The following is a 21,393-nucleotide window of genomic DNA, read 5'->3' on the forward strand; positions in this document are numbered from 1 at the left end:
CCCTGCTCCAGGAACAACGTGGCGTGGGGAGTCAAGTTTAGGTCACTATAGCCTCGAAATCAGTGTACAGGACCAACTGCTCCCTCCATGCCTCGGCAATCTACTTCAGGGTCTCAGCAACCTCGGGATTCGCGCCTACCGAGCCCCCCACGATGACTCAGCCTCGGCACCAACTGAGCCTCGGCTCTTTACGCGATCAACACACAGCGACCGGCACGTCGCCTGCCATACCTGCATCAAGCTATCACTAGAGCTCCCACGTCGCACAGGATCAGGTGTGATCAGTGCGTCACCCCAGTGCATCAAGGACAAGGACCGCCCACCTCAGCTCTACAGGCTATCGTGCCATGTTCACCCCTCATGCTCCATAGGAGGAGAAGGAGATTGTGGTCATCTCTGATGATGAGGTGGAACCCTTGATTGAGGAAGATGAGGAGTGGATGGCTACCCCGACTCCTACACCAGCACCTACACCCACACCTGCTCCTACTCTAGCTGTTGCACCTGTCTATGCTGTTGCAGCTACACCAATAGAGTCATTAGCTACTTCACCAACGCTGTGCCACCCCTCAAGCAGGCCCCGGAGACATCCTACTACCACACCCTTCTTACTCAAGTGCTGGATGACTACTACACTGATCTGCACGCCTCCATCAACTATCACTGTGTAGAGTACCAGCACCCATTGGAGGCAACTTTTTGGAAGGTAGAGCTAGTTGTCACCGCCTAGAACGACATAAAGAATAGACATGAGGTGGAGACTATCCATAGTGCCACTGCTAGACGGGTTCATGCATTGGTTGGCATGGAAGATGCAGCAAAGGATGCTTACATCTACTACCATGGTCGTCGTTTTGAGGCCATGAAGGAGGATCGTTTTAGGTTCCTTCCTCATAATGATCATGAGGGTAATTGGTAGGTCCTGGCACCACCAGAAAGTGATCCAACTCTGGAAGCAACAGTGCAACATGTCCATGCCATGTAGGGGGTAGATGAAGAAGTCAAGGGAGAGCTACGTGCATCGTAGAGGGCCGAGAGGCATCTCTAGAAGCAGGTTGATGAACTGCGTGCTCAATTTGGGCTGCCACCGATCTACAAGAAGAAGCCTCGGTCGTTCACCATGGTTGACACCGCCCCATAGGTGTTTGGTGCCTTGTATAAAGCTACGACGTTGTTAGCTCGTGTGTCATGTCTAGTCTTGTTTTGTCTTGTGAACTTTAGTGATTAGATGTTTTTAATTATGAACTTGGATGATTTGGAGTTTGTTTGATTGCTGGAAGTTTGTGGGCATGTCCACAAATTCCATAGGTTTGAACCTTAAGTTTAGATGAGGTCTTAATGCATATGGGTTGCTTTATCATATCTCTGTTGTGTTGTTTTCTAGAGCAGCCTGTGTTCTTTATCTTGTATCTCGAGATCTGGGCTGCCAAAAATTCTGAAATTTTTGTGGAAATATCTAGACTTCTGTATCTTTCAAATATCTCTGGAAACACATTGATATCTATTCAGGTTTGTGAGATCTAGCTGTCACAAGTTGATGTTTCTACGCAGCTGGAACTCATAACAGATTCGATTTAGCTCTATTTTTGACCATGTGTATATCAGAATCTGTAAAGGTGTTCTAAATAAAAGTCGTAGCTAATCTCCTAAGCTTTCTAACCATTCTTGGTACACCTCTATTGGGTCTCTAAAACTCAAGTTATGACAGATTTACTGAACTGCTGTATTTAAATCTTGTCAAAAAAATTCTCAGCATTGTTCCTTATCTTTTATAAGTTCTCTATAGTTTAGAATCTCTAAAATTTTGCGCATTTGTTTGGAAAGCAGATGGCCGCAAGAGGAGGAAGAGGTAGAGGTCGTGGTCATGGTCGTGATGCTCCCATGAATCCACCACCACCGCCACCAGTGACTATGGAGCAATTGATGGGAATGCAAGCACAGTTGATGCAACGCTTGGATAACGAACCTGCAAGAGGACCACTGCCTGTTTAGGTCAGAGACAAGCATGGAGAATTCAAGAAGGGTCGCCCTCTAGTGTTCACCCATGCCTCAGACCCCTTGGAGGCAGATGATTGGTTGCGTGCTGTAGAAAAGCAACTTAACATAGCACAATGCAATGATCTTGAGAAGGTGTTGTATGTTTCTGGTCAACTCCTGGGAGCAGCTCAAGATTGGTGGGAGTCCTTCCAGTATGGACGCCCCAATGATGCTCCTGTTATCACATGATGGGAATTCAAGGACAATTTCTGGTCATATCATATCCCCGATGGACTAGTGGAGCTGAAGCAGGAGGAATTCAGGTCCCTTAAGCAAGGATCCATGTCTGTGGCGGAGTATCATGATAAGTTTGCTCAACTATCACGCTATGCTCCAAATGATGTAGCTGAGGATAGTGAGAAGCAACGCCACTTTCTCAAGGGACTTTATGATGGCCTACAGCTCCAACTTATGTCCAACACATACCCTAACTTTCAGTCATTGGTGAACCACGCTATTGTGATTGACAATAAGCGCAAAGAGATGGAAGCCAAGAAGAGGAGGCTTCAAGAGCAAGCTTCTAGAAGCAACACTCGCCCACGTGCCTATCCCCAGCAGGGTTTTTAGCAGAGGAATCAAGGACCATCTAACCAGGGAAACCATGGTCAGTATCCTCAGCATAACTAGTTCCAGCAACGCCCTCAGTACCAGCAATAGTTTGATAATCAACGTCCCCAGCAATAGACCGACAATCCGGCATCACGCCAAGGAATGCCCAACAATGCTCCTATAAAGAGTGGTGCACCCAATAACCCTAACGCATGCTACCGCTATGGAGAAGTAGGTCACTATGCTCATTAGTGTCCTAAGAAGCAAAACCAACAAGCTCCACAGAACCAGAATGGCAATCCGAAGTTCAATGCCCGACCACCTCACATTGCAAAAGTGAACTATGTGTCATCTAATACAGCTCAGGAGATGCCCGAGGTCATGTTGGGTACGTTTAGTGTCAACTCTATCTCTGCTATAGTACTTTTTGATTCAGGTGCTTCACATTCATTTATTTCCTAAGCTTTTGTTAGAATGCATAGCATACCTTTATGTGCCATGAAAAACCCCATACTAGTAAATTCACCGGGGGGTAGCATGCCAACTTCTTATTGTAGTCCCTTAGCTAGCCTTTCCTTAAGGGGGTAGACTTCAAAGTGAAACCTATTATGTTGAGAACAACAGGAATTGATCTTATCCTAGGTATGGATTGGATGAAACAACACCAGGCAGTGATTCAGTGTCAGGAGAGATCTATTGTTGTGACATCACCCAATGGAGATAGAATCTATGTAGAAGTGGTAGTGCAAGCTCAGCCAACAGCCACTGTGAACCAGTTGGATGGCGATGCTAATAAACAAGATCGTGTTGTGGAGGAGTTCCCGGATGTTTTCCCCGATGACTTGCCAGGTATGCCACCTGACCATGACATTAAATTCATTATTGAATTATTACCTGGAACTGCACCAATAGCTAAATACCCATATAGAATGGAGGTTAATGAATTAGAAGAGCTTAAGAAACAATTAAAAGAGTTGCAAAAAAAGGTTTCATATGCCCTAGTTCTTCCCCATGGGGGGCACCTGTGATCTTTGTGGATAAGAAGGATAGTACCCAGCGGATGTGTATGGATTACCATTCACTTAATGAGGTTACTATCAAGAATAAATACCCTTTGCCAAGGATTGATGATTTGTTTGATCAGTTGAGAGGTGCATGTATGTTCTCCAAGATTAATCTCCGCTCAGGTTACCTTCAGCTAAAGATTCGAAACTCGAACATACCCAAGACAGCATTTACTACACGGTATGGCTTGTATGAGTATACCGTTATGTCTTTTGGATTGACCAATGCACCTGCATACTTCATGTATTTGATGAATAAGGTGTTCATGGAGTTTCTTGATAAATTTGTGGTGGTATTCATTGATGACATACTGATATTCTCCAAGACTGAAGAAGAACATGCTGAACATATAAGGTCGATCTTGTAAAAGCTTAGAGAATATAAGTTATACGCTAAGCAGAGCAAGTGTGAGTTTTGGTTGAAGGAGGTCTCTTTTCTGGGTCATGTTGTCTCCAATGGTAGAATAGCAGTGGATCTAGGTAAAGTGCAAGATGTATTGAATTGGAAACCACCAACCAATGTAAGTGAGATTCGTAGCTTTTTGGGATTGGCTGGGTACTACAGGAGGTTCATTGAAGGTTTTTCCAAGCTTGCTAAGCCTATGATAGCTCTATTGAAAAAGAATGCTAAATTTATATGGTCTGATAAATGCCAGGCAAACTTTGATGAGCTAAAGAAGAGGTTGACTATAGCTCCAGTGTTGATTTTGCTAGATTTAAGCAAAAACTTCTCTATATATTGTGATGCATCTCGTCTGGGCCTTAGATGTGTTCTTATGCAAGACAGAAGAGTGGTGGCATATGCATCTAGACAATTGAGGAAGCATGAGTTGAACTATCCTACTCATGACTTGAAATTGGTAGCTGTGGTTCATGCTTTGAAAATCTAGAGACATTATCTAATTGGGCATAAGAGTGATATCTATATAGATCACAAGAGTTTGAAGTATATCTTTACCCAGTCAGATCTAAATCTGAGACAACGTTGTTGGTTAGAATTGACCAAAGACTATGAATTAGATGTGCATTATCATCCAGGAAAAGCAAATGTCGTAGTTGATGCACTTAGCAGGAGAGTTATGCCAATGGACTTTGGATGACATTTATGCCAGCAGAGTTGTGTGCTGAAATGGAGCATCTCAACTTGAGCTTTGTCACTAATGCAATAGAATTAGCGATAGAGCCTACCTTGGAGCAAGAGATACACAAATGTCAATTGGAGGATGAAAAACTTAAGGAGATAGCGGAGAATATAGTGCTTGGAAAGGCACCAGGATTCAGGATGGATGAGAATGGTACTCTTTGGTTTGGGAAAAGGATATGTGTACCTAAAGTGAAGGCTATCCGTGATGCAGTTCTGCAAGAGGCACATGAGTCTGCTTATTCTATACATCCCGGAAGTACCAAGATGTATTTGGATCTCAAAGAGAAGTATTGGTGGTATGGTTTGAAGAGAGATGTGGTAGAGTATGTGGCTTTGTGTGACACTTGTCAAAGGATGAAAGCTGAGCATCAAAGACCTGCAGGGTTGCTACAACCAATAAAGATTCCTAAATGGAAATGGGAAGAAGTTAGTATGAATTTTATCATAGGTTTGCCCCGCACTCAAAGAGATTATGATTCAATATGGGTAACAGTGGATCGACTCACCAAGGTTGCTCACTTTCTACCAGTCAAGATTACCTATACAGGTGCAAGGCTAGCAGAGTTGTACATGGAAAGGATAGTGTGCTTACATGGTGTTCCCAAGAAAATTGTGTCTGATAGAGGCACTCAGTTTACATCGCAATTCTAGCAGAAAGTACATAGATCTTTGGGGATAAAGTTGAATTTTAATTCTGCTTACCACCCATAAACTGATGGACAGACTGAAAGGATCAACCAGATTTTGGAAGATATGTTGAGAGCTTATGCACTACAATATGGTACAAGCTGGGATAAGAGTTTGTCATATGCTGAGTTCTCATACAACAACAGTTACCAGAAGAGTCTCAAAATGGCACCTTTTGAGGCGTTGTATGGGCATAAATGTAGAACGCCTTTGTTCTGGAATCAGACTGGTGAAACTCAAGTGTTTGGACCCGATGTCCTTAGAGATGTAGAAGAACAAGTGAGAATGATTAGAGATGACTTGAGAGTGGCTCAGTCCCAACAGAAGAGTTACACTGATACTCGCAGAAGAGAGATGACTTTAGAAGTTGGAGATTATATGTACTTGAAGGTGTCACCAATGAGAAGTGTGAAAAGATTCAATATGAAGGGAAAGTTGGCACCGAGGTATATTGGACCTTTTAAGATCCTAGAGAGACGTGGAGAAGTAGCCTATCAGTTGGAACTGTCTGAGAGTTTGTTAGGTGTGCATGATGTGTTTCATGTTTCTCAATTAAAGAAGTGTTTGCGAGTACCAGAAGAGCAGATTCCCTTAGAAGAACTTGCTGTTAAGGAAGATCTCACATATGAAGAGTATCCAATAAAGATCTTACAGATGGTAGAAAGAGTTATAAGGAGCCAAGTTATAAAAATGTGCAAGGTACAGTGGAATCGGTATACAGAGGATGAGACTACTTGGGAAAGAGAAGAGGATTTGCGAAAGTCTTATCCACAACTGTTTGAGTAAGCAATCATCTGAATCTCGAGGACGAGATTCATCTTAAGGGGGGTAGAATTGTAACACCCTAAAATTTGCATTCTTTTAAAATAGTTAAATTTGATTTATTTATGTAATTATGTGTGCATTCAAATATAGGAAAAATAATAATTTTTGTGCAATTAAAATCAATCTTAAGGATAGATACATGTTGATGTACTCATGCTGTAGCATTTTCTTTATTGGGTTGAGTGATTTTGATCCAAAACTCAAAATGATTCCAAAAACTATTTGAAAATGAAGTTGGAAAATTGTTTTGGAAAAAAGAAAAGCCAATTCTTTGTCCCTCCCTCTCTTTCTCTCATTCGGCCTGTTGGCCCATTTCCCCCCCCCCCCCCCCCGCCGGCCCGCTCGCCCACCTTCCCTTCTCCCCTTTCTCTTCCTAGGCTGGCCCAACTCGGGCGAGCAACCGTCGCCGCCGCACCCTCCCCTCCTTCTCTCCCCACTGATGCCCTAGGCCCAAATGTTGGCGCCGTCCTCTCCCTCCGTTCCCACTTCGCACGTGGACGCAACCGCCGATGCCGCACCCACATTGTGTCGTGGGAGCGCCCTCCCCGCGCCCTGGCCTCTATAAAAGAATCAAGCCCATCACCGCTCTCCCTGCTACCTCCCCCCGCTCCACTCTCGCATTCGCCCGAGCACACGGAAGTCGCAACCGCAGCACCGTGGTCAGCCATCCTCCCTTCATCTCCGCCTCCGATTTTCACTGTGGTGAGTTTCGCCTTCACCTCCTCTCTCTCTCTCCCTGACCTTTTTCCCATGGCAAATGGTGGCTAGTATGGCCATTTTCGAGTGCGCCAGCGAGCTCTCGCCACCGTCCATGGCCACCACCGTGTTGGCCGTGTCCTCCGGCCATGTTTTCGGCTTAGGCGAGATCGCCTTCACCTCCTCTCTCTCTCTCTCTCTCCCCCCTGGTGCCCTCAGTTCATTGAACCATGGCCCAAAGGCCTTGTTTCCCGCTCGCCGACGACCTCCTCACCGCAGGCCATGGTGCCCCGCCCTATAGGAGCACTGTTTCGGCCGTCGGCTTTCCCCTCTCCCCCTTTCTCCTAATCTGAGCCGTCCATCCTTGATCCAATGGCCCAAGATGACCGATACCCTTCGCGTGGCAGAATTGCTTAAGAGCCCCTCGGCTTTATGCTTTTTACACCCGCAGTCCTCGGCCAGATGAAAATCCTGATTTTTCTGATTTATTTAAATTCAAAAATAGTTCATTCTATTTACAGAAATGTCATTGCATTGTTTTGCTTATAAAATCGTCGTTTTAGCTCAGAATCGACCCGTTCAAATTTTGTTAGGTTCGTAATTAAGTTCTCTACATGTTAATACCACTATCAAACATGTTTGCAACATTTAAATTTTGAGGTTAGATTTAATTAAATAAATTGCTATAGGAAACCCCGTTTAATTCATAACTTTTGTGTTTTAGCTCTGTTTTTCGTGAATTTCGCGTCTATGTGATCGTAGAGAGACGTAGATTCTTTTTAAGAACCTTTTTATCTTGTTTTTATGCCTTGGTGTACTGTTCTAATCCCATAATTGTTTGCTTTGCATGAATACCTTTGGAATGCTTGTGTGTTGCTTTGTTGGTCGAGTTCAGACGGTGAGGAGAACGTTGGAGACCAAGAGTTCTTTGACGACCAGCTGGAGCAGCCCGAGTTCGTTGAGCAAGGCAAGTATAGCATGGGATCTACCTTGATGTCCCATTCACCATTTATTAATTTCTCATTTGCATGTGTCTAATTTTGATACCCGTAAGGACATCCTAGTGATTGAGTATCCTGTTTCCTTGTCTCCTACGGGTTATATGCATATGGGTAGTTTGCTAGCGCTCAATGTAACTGTACATGATCAACATAATGACTAGTGGTTCTATAGAACGAAAAGGTAAAATTTGCTTTTAAACAACTGAATTATAGGGTGAATGAGCAAATGACTTTTGATCATGATGCTCTTGGCCCTCCATAAAGACTTATCTGTCGGTAAAAGCTAGGACTGACAGTGCAACCATGAGGGTCATATGGCTCTGACTTTAGCTCAGTAATAAGACCTTTTCTAGCTTGTTAGAGGTTACCTTTATGGCGTAAAAGGGGCTTGCCACGTTGGGTATAGGGCTAGCTTTGTTCCTATGTGTATAGCCACGATGGAGATGTGCCATAGGAAAGGGGAGTCCCTACATCTGCTTGCCGAGGAAACCTAGTGGCCCTAACTTGTTAGAGAACCCTATGAAATGGCTTCATAGTGTACCCTATCCGCTCACTTTGGCAGTGTTATGGGAGTAATTAACCCGGACATATGGGAATCACGACTCACGGTGAAAGTGCACAACCTCTGCAGTGTTACAAACTGTTATAACAGCCGTGCTCAAGGTCACGAGCGGCCCGAAAAACTCACAGAATAAATGGTTACTTATTGTTGTTCATTTATGATGTTCTACGGAGATAATATGATTCAATTGTTTCGGATATCTGATCATGTGGGTTTAATTGGAGCTTAAGCATAACTTGATAATAGTTGATGATAAAATCTTGACTTACTAAAAGTGCTAACCACAGTAAACCAGAGTCACCCTTTTTGAGCTTTCATAACCCCATGTTATCTTGTTAAGTATGGGAAGTACTTACGCTTGTTTACTTTCAATATTGGATAAAAATCCCGGATGGGTAACAGATGTCGATGGATATGAGGAGTTTCTAGAGGACTTTTAGGCTTGTGGTCAACCAGTTGACCGTCTCTATGTTGGAGCTACCACGAGAGAGCTACTTTTTATTTTCCGTTGTGTTGTGTAAGACTATGTGATGGTATTAATCGTGATGTAAGATACACCGTGATGATACTTTTTGTAATTTGTCAACTTATGTGTGTGACTGATCCTTGGACACACATAAGTTTTATGCATTCAATTTTATCCTTAAAATTGGGTGTGACAACACGCATACGTGATGATGTGCCATGGGTGACAACTCATTAGAGATGCGTTTAGAGAGGACGGATCTCTAATGTGTCATTACAGGTGACGTCACTGATCATGGTGTCTCCTTTTTGCAATTTTGGCATAATGACAAGCGTTAGAATTTGACGGGGTGTTCGGCTGGTACACTCAGCACCGTAGCGCGGCTGATTTTAGATAATTTAATAGTGTTTTGTGAGAGAGAATAAGCTGAAACAATCCAAAAACAGATCAGCCGAACACCCCTTGAACTAAACATGGAGAGAGAGCTCTTTTCTTACAAATTGCAACATGTAAGGAAAGCCAAAAATTTGGATTCACGAACTTATGATAGATGGGGTTAGCTGATTAATGGTGAAGCTTAGAGAGCATGACTGCACATTTTAGGACATTCCACCAAAACACAACTTGGATAATGAATTGATTTTGCAATATACTACAAATTATAGCAAGTCATATGATCACCAAACTTTTGGTGAACCTTGATTACCATACTAATTCTAGACACTTGTGCATTGATTAAGCAATTGATCATTTAAGCTTTGATCTGTTGATTGCAACCCAATTAGCGTCACACTTTTGTGAAAGGACGGAATACTATTTACATGAGCCACAGTGTATATATTGTTTAGACGAATTGACACACTATGTAGTTTGGCGAGTGCATTTGCCACTAGACAATAGGTTTTTGGCAGAGTAGCAGCAGATGGTGGGAATCGGGTGAGAGGTCATATCGGCGTTCATCTCCCGTCGCCATCCCTGTCTTGTAGGACGAGATTGGGATGGAAATGTTGGATGACGACGACGCTGACGCCACCAACGCCCTCGCCGTCCATCTCATCCCAATATCGGCGCCGTGAGAATTACAGTATGATCTGATTCTCTGATCTGGACCCGCCGGCGGCTTGAATCTCACACACACCGGCCGGACGGAGAGGATTCATTGGCAAAAAGCAAGCACACCCAAAACAACACAACAGCAAAGATTAACGTGTGCTAGGATGATGTCTGTGCTTTAAAAAGAGGCGGCCGGAACGCACATGGAGACGTCAGAGGAAAACATGCTGAAAGCTAGCTAGCTGGTCGATCGATCGATGAAGTGCATCTTCTTGCTGGAAAATTGACCTGATCCTTTACCTATCTCTTGTTGGCACATCTTTGGTGCTTAAAGAAACCAACGTGTTCTTGCATCTCTCTCCCTCCCTCTCTCTCTCTCTCTCTCTCTCTCTCTCGTTTGACAGGCACAACTCTAGCTCTCTGAGGCTCTGAGCCCCAATCCGGTAGGTGAGAGGGGAAATGGTAGCTGGTGGGATCGCGTCACTAGCTCCGAATCTAATATTGGCACTGTAAATCAAAGGAAATGCGGTTTTAGGTCCATGTTTACACCCGCTCCTCCTTTTTTTCCTCTCCAACTATATTTACATATACATTATTACCCAAGGTAGATTAACCTCTACGCTTGTCGTCGACAGCTTGTTTACTAACTAACTAACCCCGGGCATCCTCTTGGAACTTTCCTCGACCGACAGCATTTTTCAAACGAATTTCCCTTCTCCTATATAATCTCTTCTTCAACTATATTAAAAACAACAAGAAGAAGAAGAAAAAAAAAACTACTCCACTTGGTTTTGGTGAAGCTTACAACTCAAGAACCGCAACAAGTTGATGAGACTGAGCTTTCATGCACGCTGCTTTTTGAATTGTAGGCAAAGAAACTGTATAGGAGAATGCCCTGTTGTGCTCTCTTCTATCCATCCGTTTGGTACATGGTGACATCTTCCAGTGTCAGACATGAAAGCTCAACGCGTGATCGTTTCATATATTATTCTGACACACTTGTGGTCTTGGAACGAAGGGTCAAGAAACTTGATCCTTTCTGCACGAGGGTTTCTTGGAGTCGAGAACAAACGAGCTGATCAACGACATGGAAGCATGCACGCAGGCATGCCCGGCACGTTTGAGTTTGACCAGGGTTACAAGTCTGGTCTCTGGTCAAGCAGATGACATGTAGCCCTCTGGGAGAGACAGATCGATATCTAAAGGCAGCTAGTGTTTACCTTTTCTTTCTTTTAAAAAAGGAAGAATTGTGTCATTGTTAACTGAAGATGAAGGCATGCCTGGTACGGTATACAAGGAAAACGGCGACTGCAGGACCGTACCACAGCCTGGTTTGTCCAAATAATGTGAGTTAGGTTACCAAAACCGTTTCCACCGACTAGTTAATTAGTAGTATCTGAGGTCCCTCCTCATGTGCGCCAACCCAATATGCAATGACCAGAACACCAGACACGAGTCTGTTTTGACCTCTTCTCCGCTTCTCCTCTTGACAGGGTAAAACATGAAGAATTGGAACCACGTCAACGATCCAGTAAAAATCACTGAAACAAGGTTGTGTGAAGTACTATTGCTTACACTTAAACACAAGTCTGTCTTACAGTTGGCTACAGAAGGACTGACGACAGAACCATTGAAAAAGGGGGGACATGGACAGGGCATATATGGACGCGCTAAACCTCCAGATGATGGTGTCATATATTCTACTAAACTCATGATTAGGCTTGACATATTCATGCCTGGAGGACCTCACGCTAGCAATCTGAAGCTATGAGCTATGAGGCACGGGATGGAGGGTTTCAGAATATTGAGATGCAAGACTGACTGCCCCTGTCCATCATCAGGAGATGGAAGGTGGTGGGTTTACTTGTGGGAAGACCATGTCAAATGACCCGACTTTTCAGACAATTGATCAACTGCAGCTCACCGACAAGATGTTCGCCACGTTCAGAATATAACCACAGTAGACAACCTTGCGACAGCAGAATTAGCAAACACTAGTTTCCTTTTTTGCCATCCTTGTACAAAAATTCACACAAAATGATATCGCCCAAGATTCAAATCAGTTCTATGTCCTCTCCTATTTATGGAAAGACAAATACTCTTCAGAGTTTAGACCTCCTATGGAACATGATCAGAAGCTACCAGCAGCAGCAATAATTTTACAAGCCCAGCGGTCATTTATAACAGAGGGACATGGCTACAATTTACAACCCTTATACACCCACTCATTTATCTACATTGAACATGAATAAAACAGAAGAGTTGATACATTTCTGAAGCTGACAAGATTGGCCTTCCATTGCGCCTTAGAAAAAAAGAAGCGGCATGAAAGGCGGGTTAGTCGTCGATGGTTTTCGCTCTCATGCAACCACAAGGCGAGTTTCGCTGTTGCTTGCGACTGTCCCGCCGTCGACCATAGAGATACTCTACAAGCTGCACTTTGGACCGCCGCTGCAGGGCTTTCGAGGTCTTTCTGCTGCTCTGCTCCTCCTCATATTTCAGCAGAGCCTGCTGGACCTTCTGCATTTCCACCTCCAGCCTCCCGATCTTCTCAGACATCTTCCTTGCACGCTCCAAGATCTTACGCTGATGTCTGCTCCTCAAGTCGCTGTTTTCCGCATCGAGACCATCAGGAGACGTGAACTCCTCAGCCTTCTTGGACAGCTTACTGTTGGTATCGATCAGCTGGATGATGGTACCCTCAGCTTCTCTTATTTGGTACCTGACGCTCTCGAGTTCTAGCTCTTCAGATGTTTCGGCATTCGTTTTAAGTTCTTGGATGCTGGATTGGAGGGTGCTAAGCCTTTGGGCATCAGAAGACAACCTTTCTACGACCTTGTTTCTCCACTCCTCGTGTGGCTCCGTGGCGAGCGACCTCGGTAGCTCTTGCTTGTCAATGCTGAGCTCTTTCACAACCATTAAATTGTTCTCTCTCCCAAATGACTCACTTTGCGGTGGTCTTAAGTCATCAGCCACATGTCCATGGCTCGGCCCAATAGTGCCACGTGAGTTTACCATCTTGTCATCTACTTGTGCTACATTTTTCTTTTCCTGACCAAATGGACTAGTTTTCTGGCCTGAAGAAGTTTGAATGAGGTCAAGCTGTATGTCTTTTAACATTTGCTCGTAATTCATTTCAATTATATCATCATCCAAGATCTCCTTGAGCTTTAGCATCTCAATTTGCTTCTTCGCTTCTTGCAAATTGGCATTGAAATCAAGCCTCTCTTGTTCAAGGAGGACACCAGTATCTGTGACCACCTTCTGAAGGGCTTTGATTGTTCCATGCAATTTCTGCAGCTCCATGCTCTTCACCATCCTCAACGCATTTTCTTCATCACCCGATCGTGTTGTGGTCTTCACAAGGTGAGGAGATAATGCATTTTCCTAGAAGACAAATAGGCGTATAAATTTCAGTTCTCATGCATAGATTTAAGAGTTAGAACTGTCACTGTCAGGCCCTGTAATAAACGATTACTGTAAAAAAAATAGCAAAGTTTACTGTGCCAAGTCACTAGTAGAGAAGTGTAAACTTGTTACAGGATAGCATTATAAATTTATACCAGGAACAGTATAACCCTTAAAACTTGAATCAAAGATGAAAAGGGGAATATTTTACCTCCATACTGAGCTTATTTGTTTGCAAGCGGTCGTTGGCAAGGGACAAGGTTTGTTCCTCCAGGGCACTGACTTCAGACTGCAATGACCCTAACATTGTGAAATCACCATTTAGGTCGACCTTCAGTCTTCTGTTCTCAATCTCAACAGCATTTAGTTTGTCCTTTAGCTCATCTACATACGAATTTCTTTGTATGATTTCTTCCTTCAGAACCTCCTTCTGTACCATGGCACTTATCTCAAAACTCTCGCATGTTATGATGAGCTCAAGGACCTTTTCCTTGAACAGAGCTGCATTCATGATAGCCATTTGCATGTTAGCCAGCAATTTCATGATCTCTTCATCACAAGATTTGATGTTGAAAACAGCCTTCTCCTTGCTCCTGAGCATTTCCACTTCACTCCTTAACTTACGCACCTCATCCTGTAGCATTTCATTTGACTCCTGAAAATCAGCATTGCCAACTTCCTCTTGTTGTTCCACTTCAATATTTACATGACAATCTTGGGTTTTCCTGCTAGAATTCAGAAGGTTGGCATCTCTTCGCCCTGGATTTTCTTTTCCTGTTGCAGTTTGCACAATAGATCCACCATAAACACTCATAGTTCTACTTAGTTCTTTGCCAAGGTACTTGTTCTCGATTTCTATGTCTCCAAGCCTCTTGTTCATCATCTTGATCTCCTGATAAAGCTCACTGCCGGCCGTTTGCAAACAGCCAAAGTTATTATGCAAAGACTTCAGCTGCAATGTCCTCTCTTCGTGAAGGCTTCTAAAAATCACACTAAGGATATCTTTGCTGACAGCTTCAGTAACAAGATTGCTGAAATCATGTTCAAACATCTTCTGTTCCTCAATGGAGTCATTTAGTTCATTTGATAGAAAAGAGTTCGATTGTAATAGCTTGGTGATCTCGCTTTGCAATGACCTCCTAGACTCTTGCAGTTCCGAGAGCCTTACAACTAAGAACTTCGCCTCAGCCTTTAGCTCATCCACTTTGTGGTTACGAGCCTCCACCTCTTCCAAGAATTCATCACTTATCTTCATAAGTTCCTCCTTTTCTCTCTGCAGCTGGAGCAGTTCCTCATTCTTTATCTGCTGATCTTGCCTCAGGACATTCCGCTCTGACCTTAAGTCAGCAACCTCTTGCCCGAAATGCTCCAGAAGTGTAACAACAAGTGACTTCTCAACAAGCTCATTCTGCTTCACATCCTGGGCATCGGATATGTTATTCAGCAGGCAGCTGATCTCATTTAAGATGAGCTGCACAATGATTTCAAGCTTCATTTGGTCTAAGGATTCATACTTCTGATCCAGATGCAATACTCTCACTACTGAATCAATCCCTTCAGTTAGTTTCTGATTATGCTGTGATAAGCTGTACATTTTCCCCTCCTGGACCTTGCATATTTCTTTATTCTTTTGCAGTTGTGCTGCAATTTCAGAATTTACTTCCACCATGTCATTCAAACACTGCTGCAAGACAAATATCTCTATCTGAGCTTTGACAATCTTGAGCTCCTCCTCTCCAAGCTGCACCTCTCTGTTCCTACCCTCTTCTAGCAGTAGGCTAATCTTTTTCTGTAGAGCATCAAATCTAGTGTTGCTTGACTCTGTACAATCTTCATGCTCCTTCCTCTCAAGCCTTATCTGTTCCTGTATCTTGATCACTTCATCAAGCACCAAGTCCTTCTCCTTCTGCAGATCTGAGTGTCGCCTTCCTAGTTCTTTGTATTGCCTTTCCAAATTCAGCAGAGTTACAGTGATGCCCTCAACCTAAAATAAGAATGTAATTACTGAGAAGGTGGACCAAACCTTTGTTATGAGAGCAGGAAAATAGTATCTTTTTAGCCTACTAAAAGGCTTTGTTGCTGTTAGGAAAATAGTAATTTTTGAGTCATACCTGGTGGACAAGAGTTCTCTTCTCAGATTGAAGCATAGAATTCTGATTTTGGAGTGCCTCTGAAGATTCTTTCAGTTCTTTCAACTTCATCCTTAAACTCTCAAGTTCAGCATTAGCGTCAGATAGTGAATTCTCCAAGAAAACATTCTTCTCCAGTAGCTCCTCCATGGTCTGAGAAACTACCTCAATCTGCGCAACAAGCACAGCTCGCTCAGACTGATGAGTGCTAATCTTGGATCTGAAGTGCATGCATGAATCTTCTAATGCCACCTTGTTCTCCCTCAATTGCTCAAGCTCAGCTGTTGCAGCTGACAAAGACTTTTCTAAATGTGCATTCGTCTCTGACATCCTCTCCAACTTTCTCAGATTATCAATATGCACAAGTTCAATGCTCTCATGGTTCTTGACAATCTCTTTCAGCTCAACATTGCCATCCCTCAGCTCTTGTGCAAGTGTTTGTAGAGATTCTACATTCAAGTTCATAGATTCTATCTGTTCCTTGATTGTAGAGTGTTTCCTATCCAAGTCACTCCTATCCTCTTTAAGATGAGAAAGCTCATGTTGAAGTGTCTTCTTTTCCTCCACATGCTGAAAAATCTCTTCCTCCAGTCTTCGTTGCACATTTTTCATGGAAATTATCTCATCCTGCAGACGAATTATCACTGCTGAAGAAGAGTGACTTTGATCATTCAACTTGTGGTTCTCTTCAAGAATCTTCTCCAGTTCTTTCTGAAGCACAACTTTGCTCGTTTCGATCTCCTTTATCTTGTGTACCTCAACCTGCTTCTCAAGAGCCAAATACCTCAGTTTGTCTTGTGCCAGTAATAATTGTTTTTCCAAAGAAAGCTGCGCCATTTCTGCTTGCATACGCTTGAGATGCTCTTCTTCTGTAGAGATATGAAGCTTTTCCAACTCGGCTTGCTTTTCATTTAGTTCATCATGCTTTTGTTTCAACATAAGTTTCAGATTATCTAGCTCCAAGTGCAAGTCCTGATTAGCTCTTTCAAGTAAAAATAAATGTTCATCTTCTTTCCTCAAGGGTTGCGGTTCAGTTTGCAACTCCTCTTTCAGCCTGTTGAATTTCTCCTGGGTATGCATAATTTCAGACTTCAGGTTTTGTAATCTAGCAGATGATTGCTGGCATAGTGAAACTGCAGCCTCCTTCTCTGCTTTGTGTTGAGCAAGGGACTCCTTGAGACGAAGGATCTCACACTCAGCCTTGTTGCCCTGCTCTAGCATGGACGAGATCCTGTCCTTGAGGTCTTGGTTTTCCTGTGATAAGCTTGCTAGTTCTTTATGCAGCCTCTCGTAATCTTGGTCGTCTGCAAGAGCACATTTTGTATGACATGGATTGTATTTTTTATCTTACATTCACGACAGCAAATCTTTGTAGGTTTACCTTTAGCATGCCTTTTCAAATCACTAGCATTGATGAAAGAGAGGAAATATGGAGCCATGTCTGGATTGTCCATGTCAGTTCCAATGGAAGAAGTTTCTGCTGGAAGGTCATCATCCAAGTCCATTAAAACCTGATCAGGAAATGCTTCTGCTATCTTTCGATGTGCTTGTCGGAGTTCTCCTGCTGCATGGTCATGTCTTTCTGCTAAAGCTCGGTATGCACGGTACAGCTCCTCAAGTAAGGCCATCAGCTCAGGCCGCCTTCGGTAGTACATTTCAGCTCTTTTTGCAAATGATTCAGCATCTTCTTCAATGATCTTGATCATCAGCTTAATTTTACTATCCATATCTGCATTTATCAACATTCAGGAAAAGACAAGCTCTTTATAAAAAGTAAAAATAAATGAACCATGCTATAAGCAGACAAGCTCGAACTATCATGACTGATCAATTCCGCAGATAAATCTGTTTAAAACTGTGCTCTCGTTTTATGCCTAAGACAGGCAGGCATCATATGGGACTAAGTACTACAACCTAGAGAAGTAGCTCTTCTAGCCTAAATCTCGTTGAATTTTCTAACATAGTGGTAACAGTTGTACATGAATGAGGTGCACTGCTCTGCATCTGAAGTTGATATTGTCTATCACAGTGCTTGGCTGCTAGGCTGATATGAATTAAGTGATTGATATCGGACTAGAATATGGTCATTCATTGCAGTACCCACCTCAAGGAGAAGACTGAATTCCTAAATTGTAGGTCATATGCCATAATTAAAGATGCCCATGTGCTTTGTCAATATTTTTATGACTTTTTTACTGGTACTTCATCAGTGCAAAGCCATTTGCAGATCATATTAAGTAGGAGCTCCTAAAACTGTATTTGTCATTAAAAAAATGAAAAAATACTTCCCAAACTTATACTTGGAACCATAAAGTGATGCCAGACTGGCAATAAGCAAAAAGTCATTGAGACTGCCTACTGTTTTTAGCAAGCGCCACATAAACTGTGAACAACTGTCATAGATTTAAATGCTCTGAATGCAAAATTAATTTTTATATGCTTCAAAATGTGTATTAAAAGACTAAATATCTTGATTTCAAAAATCTAAATTAGAAATGAGAATGTTGGATCACGAATAACCACCAATCTAGAGAATTAAGATCGCTTAGAATTTTGTGAATTATCCCAGAAATTTAAAATCTGCATTTCTGTAGACTAAACAGCCATGGAGATTATTGTGGAATTTGACTTGAAACCTTTTGCCTGTTCCATTCTCGATTCAAAATTTATTGCAATTCTAAGTGAACACTAGAGAGGCCTGCTCAGTTCCTAGAAACTAAATGCGCCTGACATATAAGAAAATTCCCAAAATACTTTGAAATAATTTACCTGAAAGATTTTCTTGCAACCATTTCGAGTTCTTTGGGCAGATATGACTGTCCCACCACCATGAGTACTTGCGCCTTATATTGTTTGGCGACGTTGCTGCCATTGTACCAGAAGCCAAAGAGAAGTGATGTTCTTAACTTTTGATGAAGAACGGTCTGATCTTCTGTAATTCCACCAGCAGTGAAGGACGAAAGCAGCAAGAAGAGATCACAATCTAACAGCAGTCAATTACCTACAATGAGCATCAAGCAGGAAAATTTAGTATTGTTAGCATGAAGAGACGAATAACAAAATAAACAGTACACAAAGTATCAATCTCTGTCCTATTTTCAGGTTCACTCGTGCGCAATAATCTATTGCTAAAGATCAGTATTCCACTTTGGCATTTGTTATTAAGCAGTAAGCGACCAAGATACCACAATACACAGAAGTAGCATCCAGACTTTACACAAGATGAATCAACTTCTGAAGCCATAAACCCCAGTTTGGTTCCAACAGAAGAACATGAGTTTGGTTTTTGCCTCCCTTGTGAACATGGTAAAAGCTAGCAACCATGATTGGGAGCAGCAAAACTAAGCATCGCAACATCGAAAATGTGTACCACAGTTTGCGACTGTTTCGATTGCAGAGTTGGAGCACAAAAATTCAGAGCAATCATCTGAAGAATGACCAGTGGCTTGATCAATCAAGAGAGATTGAGGGGACAGGGGGATGCAAAAAAAAAAAAAAAAAAAAAAAGCAGGAATGTATTAGAACAGTGCAAGAGAAGCAAACCAAAACGATACTGTAAGTGGACTACTGACTACTCCAAAAGTTGAGGAAATCAGAAAATGCTCAAGGTCCTTCACCAATTGCTCGGAAATCGCCGCTGAACTAGGAAATCATGAACAGGTGGGATGTTGCTTGAAGAACTAGGAAACGGAGCATCGGGCAGCAATAATAAAGGAAAGGAAATGGACAGGGCATAAAGGGTGGGCAGCGACAAGAAAACCCAACAACCCACATAAAAGATACCCCCAACCACATCCCAGCTCCCAGATGCCTCCACGAAATGCAGGTGGAATTCCAAACCTCGAGAAAGAAGCCACATTGATTGGTGGTTACTTCGTTCATCGGCCGATCAATTCTGATTTTTATTTTTCTTCAGATAATGAAGAGCAACTTGTGTTGTCTATTTTTTTTTTCAGATACTGAATAAGAGCAACAAATTGCGATGAGGCCAAGAAGCAGGAACTCTATGCAGAAAGGAACTATGATCCTAGAACCTTTGGAGCAAAGAGAGGCCATCGACAGATGCAGCAAGCACAATCTTTGAAGTAAAATACGGGTGCTGAAACTGATGATGCGAGATACAAGGTACTAACAAAAAGGACTGCAAAAAGGCAATCTTGCAGCCGCATGAAAAATCATGAGCACGGAGAGAAGAAAAGGTGTGGTAAACGAAATCAAAGAAAAGGCTCGTACACACATACCACGAACACGAGCAAGGTGAGAGTTTGCAGGGAGAGCGGCGGCGGCGGCAGCTGCAACCCAGGAGAGATCCAGCTGCTCCCCGTCCCACCGCTACGGCGCCATCTCAGGCCAGACCCTCCCCCGGAGCAAATGCGGCAGCTACTAGTGCCAGCGGCAGCGGCGGCAACGGGTCTCGGATTGGATCGGAGGCCGGGCCGGGCGAGCGGGAGGTGGCGACGGCGATTGAATCGTCGGCTTGTTCGCACGCGCACTCGTATTATACCGGGACAGAGTTCTTGGGGCCGGGGGGCGGGGTGGGAACACACAAAAGGGTAAAGGATTTTGCTTTTGGTGAGTTCTTGGCTGGATTTGGCTGGCGCGCCGCGGCGGTGGGGTGTGTGCCCCAGCAGCTCGTCTTGTCTGTGCGTGGGGGTTGGGGGCCGACGGCGACGGGCGGCGGGCGATGATTTCCTCCGTTCTCCCTCTCCCGTGAGCGTAGTACGTGTGTACTGACGCTGCCTGGCGGGACCAGCCCAGGGAGGGAATGGAATGGAAGCGAGCGACTGATGAAGTGATGATGGGCGGGCGAGACGCGAGAATGATTAGCTCTTTTTGGCCGGCTCTTTAGCCCTGATTCATGAGGGAGAGGGAGGTGCGTATATGTTAATGAAGATCACTGTTCGCTGATTTAGCGGGGCAGAGGTACAGGCACCAAGTAGTACTTGTAGTGTAGGCGACCTACTGGCCGTGCAGCGGTAGTGGTGCAACGAAAACACGGGAACGTTGCAGGGAAAAAAAAGAGACGTTTGAAACGCAGGTACCATCAAATCCCACGTTCATGGCTAATGGGTTACAGCATGTTCACTTGCTCGTATGTGATTTATAAATCATGATTTATCAACTAATAAATATTATTTTTCTCTCGTACTAAATCAACTGATAGTATTTTTAATCATGGCTTATAAGTTAAATCAGCTTAAACGAACAGGCTAAATTCCACGCCTTACCAACTCACCCTATATCAAGCCACGACCAACGCAAGCTAACAAGATTGTTGGCGTCAACTCAGAACTACTGTCCAGTGTCTACCTAGACAAGAGAACAACAGGGTTAATAATCTCGTAACACAGGCTATTGGTGACGTAAGAAAAGTTTATTTGACTTTTTGCCTCTTCCTGCTTTCCTCTCCATAGCTCAACTTTATTAGACTTCTGTTACATGGGGTGAAGGGATGTTTTCTCAACCGCGCAAAACAATAGGAGCTTTAACTTTTTGTCAGATGAGGCATCTGACTCCTCAGCAATCTGCAGCAATCTGCTATGACAAAGGCCCCGTTCGCTTGACTTAAAAATGGTTTGTTCGGCTTTTTTTTCAGCCGAAACAGTATTTTTCTCTCACAACAATTCAGCCGGAACAGTGTTTTTCAGCCAGTTTTAGCCAAGTTTCAGACCAGCGAACGGGGCCTTATGAGACCACCAATCTATCTGACTTGGACATTGCTTGCTTATGTGGAGGCTGAGACTCCTAGCCATGGACCATGGTGGAGCGTTG

The 21,393-nt window shown here is 43.4% G+C and overlaps 1 protein-coding gene across 2 annotated transcripts; it reads right to left on the minus strand.

Moving 5' to 3' along the window:
• Nucleotides 1-12,212: 12,212 nt before the first annotated feature.
• Nucleotides 12,213-20,444, minus strand: LOC136520545 (protein NETWORKED 1A-like). 2 transcript variants are annotated; one of them, XM_066514104.1, is made up of 6 exons: nucleotides 19,863-20,444; nucleotides 18,391-18,622; nucleotides 17,003-17,350; nucleotides 15,604-16,925; nucleotides 13,704-15,476; nucleotides 12,213-13,471 (listed from the first exon to the last, which is right to left on the minus strand). In XM_066514104.1, the coding sequence occupies exons 2-6, from the start codon at nucleotides 18,491-18,493 to the stop codon at nucleotides 12,422-12,424; spliced, it is 4,596 nt and encodes a 1,531-aa protein (XP_066370201.1). In that variant the 5' UTR covers nucleotides 18,494-18,622; nucleotides 19,863-20,444; the 3' UTR covers nucleotides 12,213-12,421. The 2 variants fall into 2 exon arrangements, with proteins under 2 accessions (XP_066370201.1, XP_066370207.1); XM_066514110.1 differs by lacking the exon at nucleotides 19,863-20,444 and adding an exon at nucleotides 19,194-19,315.
• Nucleotides 20,445-21,393: the final 949 nt, after the last annotated feature.

The sequence above is a fragment of the Miscanthus floridulus genome, chromosome 2 (genome assembly GCF_019320115.1).
Source record: "Miscanthus floridulus cultivar M001 chromosome 2, ASM1932011v1, whole genome shotgun sequence".
Taxonomy (NCBI): Eukaryota; Viridiplantae; Streptophyta; class Magnoliopsida; order Poales; family Poaceae; genus Miscanthus; species Miscanthus floridulus.